This window comes from Octopus bimaculoides, chromosome 18 (genome assembly GCF_046866305.1).
Source record: "Octopus bimaculoides isolate indiv1 chromosome 18, ASM4686630v1, whole genome shotgun sequence".
Classification (NCBI taxonomy): domain Eukaryota; kingdom Metazoa; phylum Mollusca; class Cephalopoda; order Octopoda; family Octopodidae; genus Octopus; species Octopus bimaculoides.
The window spans coordinates 31,168,741-31,185,454 of NC_142945.1; the positions used below are offsets into that span (position 1 = coordinate 31,168,741).

Below are 16,714 nucleotides of genomic sequence, written 5' to 3' on the forward strand. Positions count from 1 at the left end.
AACTGCCATGGTAGCAGTGGAACTTTTTGTAAGGTATGATGTCCCAGACACCATAGTCTCTGAAATAGTACACAATTTATGGCAAATATATTTAAGAATTTTTGCAAGATATTCTCATTTGAACATATCACTACTCTTCTGTATCATCCAAGATCAAATGGACAAGCTGAACGTTTTGTGGACACGTTCAAAAGGGCGCTAAAAACATCGGGAAATGAGTTAGTGGATAATGTAGTAGTAACATAATTCCTGAGAGTTTACCTTGTAACGCCAAACCCAAATACCCCTTCAGGCATGTTGCCTGATGAACTGATGTTCACAAGACTTAACCACCACTTAATTAAATCATATATCTAAATGCAAGGATATAAAAGTAAGCTAAACCTAAAGTCGAGAATTCCTAACATAAACTTAGTGAGATGAAAGTTTTAGTAAGCAGAAAAAGAGACAGGACACTGGTATCCTCAGGGAAATGGTCTTGCTCAATATGCAGAAAAGGAACTAGTATAAACTACATATGCTGTGTCTAATGTAAGCTTTGGACATACAAGAGGTACTGTAGAATCACAGCCAGATAACCAGGAAAGTAAGCTTCATATGTGACAGATGCACTAGAGCAGTACATACTGTGACCACACCAGAAATAAATTCTTTTAAATGCCTAGATGGTTCATTAGAAGTTGATAACTGTTGTTACCTAAGAGATGTGATGAACAGAGGAGGTGTTTGCTTAAATGTATAGTAACCAGGGTAAGAGTGGGTTGGAAAAAGTTCAATGCTGGAACAAATGTATTCTCTCTCAGAGTGAAGGGCAGATTGTATGGTGCTTATGTTAGAAATACAATGCTACAAGGTAGTGAGACATAGCTTTTAAATGCAGAGGACTTAAGACTAAAAAGAAATTAAGCTAGCATGCTCCTTTAGATGTACAATGTAAATGTGCATAAACAACAAAGTAATAAATGTGCTGAGAGAAAAACAGGGCATAAAAAGAATCAATGTAGTATGCAAGAAAGAAGATTATGCTGAGTGTGAACATGCATTGCACATGGATGAAGCGACTGTATGACAAAATGCCAATCAATTAATGTGTATAGAGCTTGCAAAAGGAGGAGACCCAGAAAGTCATAGGATGAAGTACAGAAGGTTGATTTCAGAATCTTGAACTTTATGGAGATGATAAAGGACCAAAATGTCTGGTGATATACAGTTCTTGTGAAGACCTGCCCATCTTGGCAAAACAAAGACTCTGGAAGCAAAATGCATGTATCTATATATAGTGAGAGAGAGAAGTTAGGCATAAGAGGAATTAGATGCAGTATGCAAGAGAGAAGACTGCACTGGTTTGGTCATGTGATGCAGATGGATTCCAACAGCTCCATAAGGAAGTGAGTGGAACTCATGGAAGAAGGAGACCCTGGAAGACATGGGACAAATTACTGAAGGATGGCCTCAGAACACTGAACCTTTCAGACGTGACGAAGGACTGAGATACCTGGTGCCTTGCTGTACTCAAGAAGACCCATCCCCCACAGCCGAAGTGTTAAAGCTGCATCTCCTGATGAAAAGGATTGGCCTGCAAAAGTCCTGTGCTGATGCTACATAAAAAGCATTTATGCTGGAGCCATGTAGAAAGCACTCGTGCGGGTGCCACATAAAAAGCACTCATGCTGGTGCCACATAAGAGTGCTCATGCCAGTGCTACATAAAAACACTCATGGTGGTAGCACGTTATAAGCACCCAGCACACACTACAAAGTGGTTGGCATTGGGAAGGGCATCCAGCTATAGAAACCAAATCAAATCAAACTTGAGCCTGATGCTGCTTCCCAACTTGCCAGCTCTGGTCAAACCATTCAACCTATGCCAACATGGAAAATGGACATTAAAGGATGATGCCCCCCACCCCCACCCAATTTCCACTTCAAAATATTCCCATCACCCATCATCTGATTAACTACGGTAATCTGCTGCTGTAATTAAAATGTAAGCAGAACAGCATACTTCACTAGCTTTACCTTGATACCATTTATATCTTCTCACTATCTGGAACCATTTCACTAGTCATCCACCTTTCATTCTTTATACTGTCCTCTCAATCTACATTTTACCTTGATCATCTCCCTTATTCACTTCTTTGGGCCCCACACTCTTATAACCTACCCAACCACATTATCTCTCCTTTTCTTCCACCTTCTCCCATTCTTCCCCTGTCCACTGTATCATTATTATTACCATTCTGCTGCTCTTCACCCCTGTGCTACCCCTTTATCTGCACTGTCAGTCATCTTGTCTAATATCCACTTCAACTTAGGTATCATTGGTTACTCCTCAACTCTACCCAATTTCTACATTTGCCACCTACTGTTCCTTCTTCCTTACCTTCCAAACTTATCATCCCCTAATATTTGTTCTTCATTATATTCACCCTCTCACCCATTCTCTATCTCTAACCATCTCTCAGTTTCCCATATACTCTTGCAACCTCTAATAACTCACTTCCTGTACTCCTGTTCTCACCCACTTCTACTCATTTCATACCTCAAATTGCATTGTCACCTCATCATCACTATTTTTCTCTTTCCAGTACCACCTCAGCCATTTCCATTTTCTCTTCTTTAATGAAATAGTGTAGTTGTTCTATAACAAGAGACCTGTTCTGTTTCGTCTCCTTCTCTTACACTTGAACCCTTCATCCCATAACAACTCTGTCTTTTGTAGCTCCCACTCAGTTGAAGAGGATCTTAGTTATGCAAGCCACATAGAAACCTCACTAGTGCAAGTACCACAAAAAATGCATCCAATACATGCTGTAAAGTGGTTGGCATTAGATAAGTTGTAGAAACCTCTAACAAGATCATAGAAATAATAGAAGATAAACTTGGCACAATATTTCCTCATCACCATGATCATTTAACATCCACTTTTCCATGCTGGCATAGGATGGATGAATTTATTGAGGTAAATTTTCTATGCTCTTCCTATCACCATCTCTTACCTGTTTAAAAGTAAGATAATGTTTCCCTATTAACAGAAATGTTTACACAGATTGGAAATGAAGGACACTGCTTGTATGATAGTGACACTTGCTTAAAGCTGTCACAGGATGTCAAGACAAGGAGACAGTAACACATACATACACACAAAATGCATGTACATATACACATATATATATATATATACTCGTGTATATATATGATGAGCTTCTCTCAGTTTCCATCTACCAAATCTACTCATAGGCCTGGGGCTATAGTAGAATACACTTGCCCTAGGTGACACACACTGGCACTGAATCTGGAACCAAGTGGTTGAGAAGCAAATTTTACCACATAGGGTGTGGTAAAATTTTGCTGAAATTGTTGTACTTATACTGAAAAAGAAGAAAATAATCATCTCACCTTTTTAATGTAGCATAATCAATCAATAATTTCACAAACATGATATTATTTTTATTCTGGTTACTTGGAATAGTCTGCAAGAAGAGGGGAAAACAAACAAACAGAATTTAATTATAAACAATAACAAAGATTACACATTTGACAATATTTCTTCCAAATAGTAATTACATTATATCAAAAGCTTAGCTGGATCTTATTTTCCTAGGAGCATTTTAGATTGATGATGTAACATGTAACGATGTCATAGTATCATATACAAGTATAAATTGGAGAGGTTTCCTTTTGTCTTACATGCAGAGTAAGACTGCTAGCATAGGGAAATTGAGTGAGTTGTGTTGCTCATAACATTTTTCAATCATGAGTAAATAAATTACTGTTGTGGTCCTTTCATCTGACTGTTATAACGCCCACTCAGGTATAGCAGTATAGTTAGTAAGACAAGTAAGACCATGACTATCTATGACCGTCTACTTCATACTCTCTCTTTATACTGACCAACGTCACCTTATTTATAGCGACTAGCACATACCACTTGTCACATGGGAAGAGTATACCATTATCACTATTATCCCCACAACATCTCCTCTTTTCAGTTTTTCTTTTTTTCTTAGGGAGTATCATTTTTATTTCTTTTAACAGCAATACTTTTTATATCACCCCAACTCCCTGTTTTTGAGTTTTTTTTTCTTCTTAGTTATACATTTAATATTTTTTCTGCTTGGCATCCACTTCCAAGAACTTCGTACATTTCCTTTTTCTTACACTTGTGCACTTGAGTTCAAATCACTTGTAGTGGCATTAGTACTTGAAAAGTATCATATAACCATTCCATTGATTCTTCCATTCTCTTGGGCTTGCTCTCAATGAATCTTTTTTGCAGCTGGCTCATGTGTTTCCTACTTTTTACCAAGTATAGCATTTTCCCTATGTGTTTGGTAATGATGTCATCTTCCCAACTCTGTTTTCCACTCTTATATGCCCTCACAAATACCTTTGCACCAATTTTGAAAAATCTTGCTGTATTTTCCCAAGCAATTTTTCTTTTCTTGCCCGGTAGCAATTTGTCAAAGACTGGTTTTATTTCCTCACTAACATCAGCTCCACTGATGTCATTGGATTTGGTGTAACATGGTATGGTCTTAAGTATTGTTGTAGAGCTACCTCATCTGTGACTTCCTTATTCGACTTTCTTAGGGCTCCTTTGAATGTATTGACAAAGTGTTCTGCTTGTCTGTTAGATCTGGGATGGTATGGTGCCGTAATTACATGTTCTACCACAAATGTTTCACAAAACTTTTGAAATTCAAAAGACACAAATTGTGTTCCATTGTCAGACACTGTCGTGTCTGGGATGCTAAATCTTGTAAAAAGTTTGTCGTAGTTGAGGAAGTTGGCTTTTTACACTTACAAATTTCTGGTCATTTAGAGAAACTATCAACTACCACTTAGTAGTATGAACCATCTAAAGAACCAGCAAAATCGATGTGTTGTCTCGACCACGGAACATCTACTTGGGCCAAGGTTCACTTTTTATCGTCGGTAATTTTACTGCTAGAGCACATCTTCTACAGCCTTTCACTGAATTTTCAATTTCTCTATCCATTTTGAGCCAGTATACATAGCTATGTATTAAAGCATTCATCCTCAAAATACCAGGATGTCCAACATGAAATTCCCTCAACATTTTCTTTTGCAATGTTTCAGGTATTACTACTCTCTGTGCATACATCAGTATACTATCACAAATTGAGTATAGGTTCACATCTTGGTTTTGTTTCACACTAATCCTGTTCCTATTTACTTTTCCTGACCACAGTATTCTTTTCATTTCTGTTATTAATTTGTCCTTTACCACATTTCATTTTATGTCTTCTAGGGTTACCGGTAATCTGTGTACCACATTCCACATTACATTTTTTATTTCACCTGCTGCGATTACTGTATCTTTGAATAGCTCGCAGTGTTTCAGTATAGTATGGACAAACCATCCACATGCCCTAGTTTTTCTGACAGTATATATCCCACTTTGTAAGCATAATTCAATAATGTAGTGCCCCTTCACAGTAGTCTATTCACTGTGTGTGTTGGTATTCCTTTTTCAGAACCGTATATTGACAGTAGTGGGTGACGGTCCATTTGTAGACAGAAACTTCTTCCATGAATAAATTTATGGAGTTTTTCACACCAAATATGATTGCTTATGCTTCCTTTTCTATCTGACTATAGTTCCTTTTAGCTGGTAATAATAATCATGACACCTTTTTTACTCCCATCGTCATATTTGTGCAGAAGCATGGCTCCTACACTTAAAGTATACCAACAGTTCGAAAAAGAAAGCAGTGAACTTAGGCTATTTTAGGTAATCAAACAGTTGTATCGGAGAACAATAAAATACAGCAGAAAGCCTTTCTGCAATCAACATAATTTCATAAAATCACAACACTCACCCCACCTAAAAAAATTTACAAACAATTCAAAATTTATCCTAGACAATCTGGAATAAGTTAAACTAATTTTGCATACATTGATACTAAATTGATACATTTTAAGAATCCCACAAAAGTCTGGTTCAGCAACAGGTGATAGTTATTCCAGTGGTTCAGCATCAAGATTTTCTTCATTTTCTAACATAGCAGGATCATTTAAAATTATAGGAGTTCTTTTCGAGTTAAATGTTTTATGGGCATGTTAACAGAACTGTAGTGAAACTAACACCTCGATCGCCATTTTATACAAAGAAGCCATCTTCTCTCACTGTTATAAATATAATCAAGTTCGGGCGTAGTAGAGAACAGCCTACTGTATTCCTCACGTGACTAATTATTATTTGAAGTGGCAACTGCTTCGTACCGTTCCCGCCAGAATGCAAACTGACCAATCACAGCCCTTAATAAGGTCACGTGATGGTGTTTTTCAGATGCTCTCTAAATAGACTAAAAAGATACCCAGCTAATTCGTCTCAGTTCAGATCTCTTAGAGACCTGTTCCGTGTACCACACAGCAGCAACAGTTCCAGCGACAACAATCACCGCTTCGTACAACTACGACTACCAGCAGCAACACGACTCTACGACGACTACCACCATCGTCAATACCACTTCAACTACGAACTACAAGATTCGCCACCAGCATCGTCAACATGACTTCTACGTACACCAGCTAACCCAAAACTACCGCAGAACTTCTAACTGTTTGTGCGACTCATCTTCGCCACGATAGACAACAGACAAGAACCTAGCCTGCGACGAACATCTGTATTCCAGAACCCGGCTCGGCATGGAAGCCCTAACATCACGAGTGATCGCTCTGCCACACACGCCTCAACTTCTTACATACAGACTGTTACTATTGTGTACTCTAAGAACTGGCAAATTCTTATATGTGTTACTGACTCTTTTTCTATCTGCTGTATCTCACGCATACACATACATGTATCACTTACACACACTCTTTTCTTTATATGACGGCCTGTCTTTTATTATGTTTTCATTATGTCGCATTCACACTCACATACAGACATACATTTTAATGCTACAATAAATTCTACTGTTATTCATCTTTATCGGTTGTGTTCTATCGTCTTCCTTACTGGCCATTTACGAATTCACTATGTTATCGAAGTATAACATATTTATATATCATTTGATATATTTTTGTGTTCAACCGTGTGACGCGTTTAAATAAAAGGAGCCCTGTTTTTCCATTCGTCACCATTTCTCCTTTTGGGTTCGCACGGTCATTCTTTACAGAACTATCATGGCTAGAATCACCAGATTCGTCAGAAGTTTTACTTGTAATGCTTTCCGATGGTGCCAGATCTTTAATAGCAACTGTATCTTCTTTGCCACTAAGATATTTGATATGAGCATATAACAGGTTAGATTCCAGCAATTCCACCTCCTGAACCAGAAGTTCATCCTTATTTTGAACAAACTTTCTAATCAGCACTTTACCAGGAGTCATAAGCCACGTAGGCATGCTTGTACCACTCACAGATTTTTATGGATACAAAAGCAGTCGTTCATGCCAATTCCATTTTGTAGCAGTACATAACAATGATCTAAGGGAGTGTAGTGCGTCAGGTAGGACAACTTCTCATGCCCAAATAGGTAGGTTTCTAGATTCTAAACACAACGTAATGGCTTTCCACACCGAACCAACAAATCACTCGCATTGACCATTCCCTGTTCGGTGATATGGGGGTAGATCTACCCATAGGGGCACCTCTGGAGTGTAAAAATGATTTTAGTTCTGACGACATAAACGATGAACTTCTATCTGAATGTAAATATCCAAGAAGACCGGAAATTGAAAACAGCAACATAAGACGGGAAATAATGGTTGAGCAAGATGCATCCCGACACACAAAACTGAAAGGAAATCACGAATATTCATCCACAACTATTAATAAGTATTTATTTAAGGAAGACGAAGGCAGAGGACCTTGAAAATCTATGCTAAATCTATCAAATGGATGCATAGCTCAAATCAATTCTTGTTATTCTTGTCTATAGAATCACGGTTTACATATTTGACAAGTAGAACACCAGGAAATAATGTTTTTTACATTGTCTACAGAAGGATAAATTTCGTATGCGGATAAATTCACCATACGTGCGATCCCAGGGTGACACAAATTTTTATGTAATTCTAAAAGGTCCGTGTGAGAAGTAACAACACAAAATTCTCTTCAAAGAGCATCAGTAGCAGTATTTAACAAACCTGCTTGATGCTGTACATTGTACTTGTAAGGCATAAGCTGTAACTTCCACCTTTTGATCTTTTCATTTTTTATTTTACTTCAATGATGGGTGTCAAAGATGTAGGACACAGATTTTTGGTTGGTTATCAAAGTAAATTGGTGACCAACGAGAAAGTGGTGCCATTTTTTTTTTTATCACTTCGACAATAGCATAGGCTTCTTTTTTGACAACAGAATGGTGCTTTACAGAAAAGTTAAGCATACGCGAGAAAAGGCAACCGGTTGAACATCCTGATTCAATATAGCAACAATAGTCATGTCAGACACATCCGTTTCAAATGGAAAAGGCAAATTATCATCGATTCACATCTTTACAGAATCTAAAATCACGAATTTCAGGTCTTCAACAGCGTCAACTGCCTCTTTAGAAAGTGGAAAAATGGAAGTGATAATTAGCAGTCATATTCAGTGTGAAAAGCATGGAACCCATCTCAAATATTATGCAAATAATCCCGAAACACAGGACAAAAATTTTTTATTTTGTGGTCAAGGCATATCTTTCAGAGCAGAAAAGCACGACGAGTCAGGTCGGAGTTCATTATGGCTTACTTGATATCCCAAAATATTAATAGGAGTATTAAACACACATTTATCCTTATTTAGCGTAATATTGTACCTTTTTGCTCAATCCAAAAACCTACAAAGATTAATATTGTACTCTTCTTTAGTGTTACCACTAATCACAATATCGTCTAAATATGCATGAGTCTTTTCTAATTTATTTTGATTTATGAAATTGTCAACAATTCACTGAAAACAAGTGACACCATTCATCAAACCCTAAGGAAGTCGTGTAAACTGATACAAATGTCTGTTTACCTCAAAGGTGGTATAAATTTTGTCATCCTTGATAAGTGCTACATAAGTCTAAACGACTAAAGTATTTGTAACTAGAAATCATGTTTACTAAATCATCTAAATTCAGCAAGAGGTATGCATCTAAATAAGTAAACTTATTTATCATAGCCAAGTAATCAATAACTAGTCTTTTTTTTTTGTATGGGTTTGAACTACGTGTATTTGCGCTCTCCATGGTGAATTGCTTGGCTTGATGATGCCTTCCTTCAACAAACGCTCAGTTTCAAAAGAGATAAATTGAGCATCAGACATTTTGAAATTCCTTGGATTTCATAATTACAGGCTTACAATCTGGCGATAAATGAGAGAACACTCAAGGAGGATCCATTGCGATAGATGCTAAAGAATACATTTCTAAGTTTGGATGTGGTCCCCCATATTTCATTTTAATAGAAGAATGCTTACTGAGGAAAGGTATTCCTAATGCAACATCAGTGCATAAATCGGATAGTACTAGAAATTGAATGTCAGAATATATTTATCTTTGAAGAGATATATCTAATTTGCAGCATGCTTTGACAGATGACTTTAAATTAACTGCAGCCATCCATATAGTACCATTATACTGAGAAGTAGGAAGCTGAAGAGAGCTAACCACAGATTTTGAAAGGAAATTTTCCGAGCTTCTAGTGTCTAAGAGAGCTTTTAATGAAAATCCATTTATACATATTTCTATCATCAACACGTTCAACACGAAGAGAACAGAACCAAAAGTAGCAGTTTGAATTGATGCGGCAACTGAATTTTTAGACATGCATACTTTTGAAAACAACCAATCTTTTTGCATTTCCTACACTCAACATTTCATGTGGAACATTTAACATGCTCATGTTGTGATGCACTTTCACACCCATAACAGTGAGTCCAAAATTTTGATGTAGTACTAGCTGCTGCAATTGTTTCCTCTAAAAATTTTCACTCCCTTCTACACCTGAAAAAGACTAGCATTTCTTCACTTTGTTTCACTGTAGTTACAGGGCAAATAGTCAAGATTGATGTAGAATCATAAATTTGAGAGTCAGTATTAGCAATTTCCAAAGCACATGCCTGATCAATTGCTTTAGTCAGTGTAAGTGATTTATTTTCAAGGAGACGGGTATGCACACTGACATTACACATCCAACGGAGCATACTGGCTTCATTCCTTGCGAGCTTACGGCTGTGACTGCTGAGGACATGCATAAGCTCACAAGGAATGAAGCCAGCATGCTCCGTTGGATGTGTAATGTCAGTGTGCATACCCGTCAGAGTGTAAGTATCTTGAGAGAAAAGCTGAGCATAAGAAGCATCAGTTGTGGTGTGCAAGAGAGACGATTGCGCTGGTATGGACATGTGGTGAGAATGGATGAGGATAGCTGCGTGAAAAAGTGCCACACCCTAACAGTTGAGGGAACCCGTGGAAGAGGTAGGCCCAGGAAGACCTGGGCTGAGGTGGTGAGGTAAGACCTTCGAACATTGGGCCTCATCGATGTGAGGACTACTGACCAAGACCTTTGGAAATGTGCTGTGCGTGAGAAGACCCGGCAAGCCAAGTGAGATCGTTGCCAGTGCCACTGGGCTGGCTCTTGTGCAGGTGGCACATAAGATGCACCATTTTGAGCGTGGCCATTGCCAGTACCGCCTGACTGGCCTTCATAGGATTTTCGAGCGAGATTGTTGCCAGTGCCCCTGGGCTAGCTCTTGTGCGGGTGGCACATAAAAGACGTCATTTTGAGCGTGGCCGTTGCCAGTACCGCCTGACTGGCCTTCGTGCGGGTGACACGTAAAAGGACCCACTACACTCTCTGAGTGGTTGGCGTTAGGAAGGGCATCCAGCTGTAGAAACTCTGCCAAATTAGATTGGAGCCTGGTGTTGCCATCCGGTTTCACCAGTCCTCAGTCAAGTCGTCCAACCCATGCTAGCATGGAAAGCGGACGTTAAACGATGATGATGATGATGATGATGATGAGTCTAGTTCGAATACTTTGAGATGAAATTCCGGTAATAAATGAATCTTGAATGTACTAGTCTCTGTAAGTTTCAGCAGAAACACTCGTAAAACGGCAATCCAGACTAAGATTTTGATATCCCAAAATATTAATATGCACATATTCATCTATAGATTTACTAGGTAATTGTTTTTGTGTAGACAGTTTATGTCTGGCAACAACAGAATTGACTGGCTTAATAAAGGCGTCCTTCAAAGCAGCTAAAGCAGAATCAAATGTTTTCTGAAGAAACTGAATTTGCCAAAAGTCCAAGGTATGCATCATCGGTTCCAGAAGTAACGGTACCTTTATATCGAGAGAAGACGAACAACTAGCGCTTGAATGTTCTAGCAGCTTCTGGAGCATTAGGAAGAACTTCCAATCTTTCGAGATGTAAGCCTCACTCCATATTTTAAGCAAATAAAATTAGAAAAGACTCATGCATATTTAGACGATATTGCAATTGGTAATAACACTAAAGAGTACAATATTAATCTTTGTAGGTTTTTGGATTGTGCAAAAAGGTACAATATTACGCTAAATAAGGATAAGTGTGTGTTTAATACTCCTTCTATTAATATTTTGGGATACCAAATAAGCCATAATGAACTCTGACTCGACCCATTGCGCTTTTGGAATTATTTGCATACTATTCGAAATGAGTTCCATGCTTTTCACACTGAATACAACTGCTAATTACCACTTCCATCTTACCATTTTCTAAAGAGACAGTTGATGCTGTGGAAGATCTGAAATCCACGATTTTAAATTCTGTAAAGATGCGAATCAATGATAATTTGTCTTTTTCCTAAAAGGTCCTTCTCATACAGACCATTTAGAATTACATAATATCACAACACTGTAATCACTTGCATCTGTAGCCAATATAATATCCAACTTTGGGTCAAAATGCGATAACAACAAGTCCGATGTTAAAATGCTTTTTAACTTGTCAAATGCCTTCTGGCACTTAGTCCAACACCATTTTGTATTTTTCTTTAACAAATCATTGAGTGGGGCCCTTACGTTATGCATACTGGAAATGTAAATTTGATAATAATTTACTAAACCCAAGAATGCTCAGTCACATTATTCGGCATGAACATATTTTTTATTGCAGTTGCTCTGGATGGATCTGGTTTTATCTATTATCTGGCCCAAGTATTTAATATTTTTCATAAAGAACTCACATTTTTCTTCCGTTAACTTGAAACCGTATTTTTTCTAATCTTTTCGAATACCCTTTTAACATGTTCTACATGTTGTTCATGTGATTTGCTTTATATTAGAATATCGTTTAAATATATGATAGCAAAATCACAGTCACCCAGAGTTATATCCATTATTTGCTGAAATATGGAAGGAGCCACTTTTACACCGAAGGGAAGCCACTTAAATTTAAATAATCCACAGTGTGTATTGATGGTTACTAAATGTGAGCATTCTTCTTCTACATGGATTAGTAGATATGCTTCTGAGAGGTTTTATTTTGAGAAGAATTTCCTTCCATCCAATTTAGCAAACACTTCCTCAGGACTCAACAATGGGTAGTTATGTGAGATTTAACAATCATTCAAATCTGTTGAAAAATCTGCACAAATTCTTAACTTGTTATTTTTCTTTTTTACACAGACCGTAGGTGCTACCCAGCCTGAGTGGTCCATCTTCTCGATTATGCCTAGGCTTTCAAGTTCCTTGTTGACCTGGTCTACAGCCAAGAATGGTACATTCTGTTTTGGTTTAGATATAGGTGTTGCACTTTGTTTTACTGCAATTTTTGGCTTTGTTTTCATGCAACAGCCCAGTTCTTCCAAGAAAAAATTACCATCATCATCATTTAATGTTTGTTTTCCATGCTGGCATGGCTTGGACGGTTTGACTGGGGACTGGCAATGTTTCTACACCTGGATGCCCTTCATAGCGCCAACCACTCCAAGAGTGTAGAGGGTGCTTTTTACATGTCACTGGCATGGGAGCCAGTCAGGCGGCACTGGCATTGGCCACATTCAGATGGGGTGCTTTTTATGTGCTACCGGCACAGGAGCCAGTCAGGTGACACTGGCAACGACCCACACATGAATGTTGCTTATTGCATGCCACCAGCATGAGAGCCAGTCAGGCAGCACTGGCATCAGCCACAACTACAATTCCATTTTTGATTGTGATTTGATTTTTGATTTTACTTGACTCAATAGGTTTCCTCAAGCATGGTGTGTCACCCAATGATTCAAAGGTACTTTTTAAATAGGCTGGTTATGCAACACTGGTATAGGCTTCAGCTGTGATCTCACTTTACTTGCTGGGTATCTGGAAATAAATGTCTTATTTTTTGTTTCAGTCCCTCAGCCTCATTCAAACCTTTGACTGAACCAACTATGTTCTCACATAAAACACTTATGGGCATATTCCACAATTTGAATAGTTTCATCCACTCTGTACCAAATAGATTAACTGAAATTTTTTAGCACATATATTTTTGCCGTTTTCATTTGGTCATGAACTGTTACAGTCCACACAAATTCACTAACAAAAAACAATCTTTTACCTGTAACACTATGTGCTACTTTTGTAGATTTACTTAATTTCAGCTTACCGATATACTTCCAAGATTTTTCGGTCACAATGGTAATATCACTTCCAGTGTCTAACTGCATTTTTACTTTTATATCTTTAATTTTCACATTCACAAATTTTCTCTTTGTTATATTACCATTTTCTTTCAACGACATACTGTTTATTACAAGTAGAAAGATATATTTTTCAACACATAAATACTGATAGAACAGCATATTTAGGATAAAATCCTTACAGAGCAGAAAAATCTGTCAGCAACCAGCCATGAGAATTGAACTCACATCCCTTTGATTTCCAGTCAAGTGCTCTACCATTAAGCTAAACTGCTTTACTGACAAATTTGTCTGCAATTTTAGAACTTATAAAGTCATCCTGAAATGCTAGATGTAATATAAATTACATCATTTATAAACAAACATAAGTTTGTTTTTGAAGCGCTGAAATGTATTGTAGTACAAGTAGAACGATATATTTTGTCGTCTTGATTTTACAGTGTGCTTTTACGTGTCCAATTTTTCCACAACAGAAGCATTCTGCTTTCTTAAATGGACAGTATTTCTTCAGGTGTAGACCTCCACATGCAAGACATGGGTTTTATTCCTGATTCTTGTCCTGTTTGTACTGTATTTTCATACACACTCGATTTCTATTCTGCCTCTTTTGCACTTGTTTCACTTGGGAGTAATCTTTATGTTCGATTTTCTTTGTCATGTCTTAAATTTACTATTTTTTCACACTCTTCTGAGACTTGTAAGGTTACCGCTTGGTTTTGTTCCAGCTTAGTAAGAATTCTTTTTCTTATTTCTATGTCTTTCTCTGCAGTTAGTCACTGGAAATATCAGGCACTTTAACATATCTGGCATTAATTCATCCAGTTTGAACTTTTCACATTCCCAGCATATATGATGTAGTCCTTCTTGTTGTTCTTTTCTAGGTTCAAACACTTCCAATGTGTATTGAACAACGAGGTTTTCTCACTAAAAATTTTACACAATATGTCAATTGTACCTTTAAATTTTATGTCAGGAGATATTTTACAGGAGTATGTAATCGCTGTAATGCTCATGTTCTCCTGCTGCCAGTTTTCTTAAGTATTAAACGTGTTTTCATATTGTTGTCCCAATCTTTATTGAAGATTTGATTGTATCTTCTATAGTAAGCATGGAAGGTAACTCCTTCATCTGGCACATACTTAAACTCTGTTATGAAGTTTGCTACATAATCTGGTGAGAACATCTTTACAGCATTTTTTGAAAACTTACTATTCATTAATTGTAACATTTGTTGCTGTAATAGAAATTGTTGTTGTTGTTGTTGTTCTTTCAGTAACTGTTGTTGCTGTTTTTGCAACTCAAGCAGACAGGCCAACAATTTTTCCATAATTTTATGATTTTTCTATTCTGTAAAATTCACAAAAAACTTAGTGAGTTTGTTAATTCTTCATGAGTTTGTTAATTCCTTGTTGCTACTGTTGCAATCCTTTCGTTTGACTGTTATAACACCCACTCTGGTATAGCAGTATAGTTAGTAAGACAAGTAAGACCACGACTGTCTATGACCGTCTATTTCATATTCTCTCTTTATACTGACCGACATCACCTTATTTATAGCAATTAGCACATACTACTCATCATATGGGAGGGATGTACCATTATTACTACTTTCCCCACAACAATTACACCCCAATGCAAACTCATACTCTCTCTCTTACATGCCAGTATAACTGTTTCTCTCACCCCTTCATTATCTCTTGCTTACCTACATGTGCACCAATTTTAATAGCAAATGTTATAGAAAGTGAATAAATGGCAGAGGAAGAGATTCAAGATTTCTCTCTTTGCCTTGAGATATGAAAGTATTTTGATTTAGAGTTCAGATGGTATAGGACAGATTCACATGCACCATCAAATTGATTTGTGTCATACAGGATATTAATAGTTAACTATATTGTGCTAAATTAGCTTATAGTGGTAAGCTCAATTAATATTAAGTATTTATTTACAGCTAGGTAGCCATACACATACCATGAACAATTAGTAGAATGTCAAGGTGCCTTACAGACTCAAAATATTAAATCTATGTGCACACACATTTTCATGATACATTACCTTCAGTGCATGAACATACTGATCACATATGTATGCAGTCCACAAATTTGTAACAGGTACAGGAGATTGTTCCTTCAGGTGATGGATAAACTCTACCCAATCTTCAGGACGATTGCCCTGACTGTGTATGCGGTTCAGCCATTCTGTGTGAACTGGAGTGGGGAGAAAAAAAAGCAAATGGGTTAGAACCTTGTAAAAGGAAGAGGTTAGGTTAGGCTTTACAAATATGACAAGATCTAGAAGATACCAATTTAAGAAAGAAAAAAAAAACAACTGAGAACTACATTTCCTTTTCAAGCATTATCTTTTATCTTTTACTTATTTCAGTCATTGGACTGCTACCATTCCAGGGCACTACTTTGAAGGGTTTTAGTCAAATTTACCTCAGTACTTATTTTTTTAAAGACTGGTACTAACTCTATTAGTTTCTTTTGCCAAACTGCTATGTTTTGAAGATGTAAACAAATTAAAACTGGTTGTCAAGTGGTGGTGGTGGGATACAAAACTTACACACCCATACACACATGACAAGCTTCTTTCAGTTTCTCTTTACCATATCCATTCATATGGCCTTGGTCAAACTGGGGAATATAGTAGAAGACACTTGCCAAAGGTGATACACAGTGTAACTGAAACTAGAACCATGTGGTTGGGAAGCAGGTTTCTTACCACACAGCCATGCCTATACCTACATTTCATTTTTTTTTTTGTAGCTGTTTGTCAAGATCTAATTTGAGATAAAATGTTTTTTTAGAGCTCAACCAAAGAAGAAAGGCAGCACTCATACCATTTTTCAGGATCTCCAAAACTTGTAGAATAAAGGGGTCTGGTCCAAATACTTGTACAAAGTGAACTTTGCTAAAGAAACACAAAGGCCAGGTAGTGGCATTAAACTAGATGATAATTAAAGAATTCCCACCGAAGATCATGTTCATAATTGTCATCTATCAAATCCCATTTACAAGGTATAGGTAAACTCAAAGCTGGAGAAGACACATGCTCAAAGTGATTGTGAAGCATGTTTCTTAATTGCATAGTCATGTGTC

General features: G+C 37.3%; 1 protein-coding gene across 6 annotated transcripts in view; it reads right to left on the reverse strand.

Moving 5' to 3' along the window:
* The window catches only part of LOC106875756 (dual specificity protein kinase Ttk), a 288,324-nt gene that overhangs the window by 233,934 nt on the left and 37,676 nt on the right, over positions 1-16,714 (reverse strand). For 3 of the 6 annotated variants that reach the window (XR_016244973.1, XM_052974191.2, XM_089365964.1), the window contains exons 3-4: positions 15,669-15,820; positions 3,399-3,472 (exon numbers count right to left, since the gene is read on the reverse strand). Coding sequence is in view for 4 of the 6 variants with exons in the window: in XM_052974191.2 (XP_052830151.1) it covers positions 3,399-3,472; positions 15,669-15,820 (226 nt within the window). In the remaining 2 variants the exon portion in view is untranslated. Of the gene's footprint in view, positions 1-3,398; positions 3,473-15,650; positions 15,821-16,714 lie in introns of all 6 variants that reach the window. The other 3 variants (XR_016244972.1, XM_089365963.1, XM_089365962.1) reach the window with 1 other exon arrangement.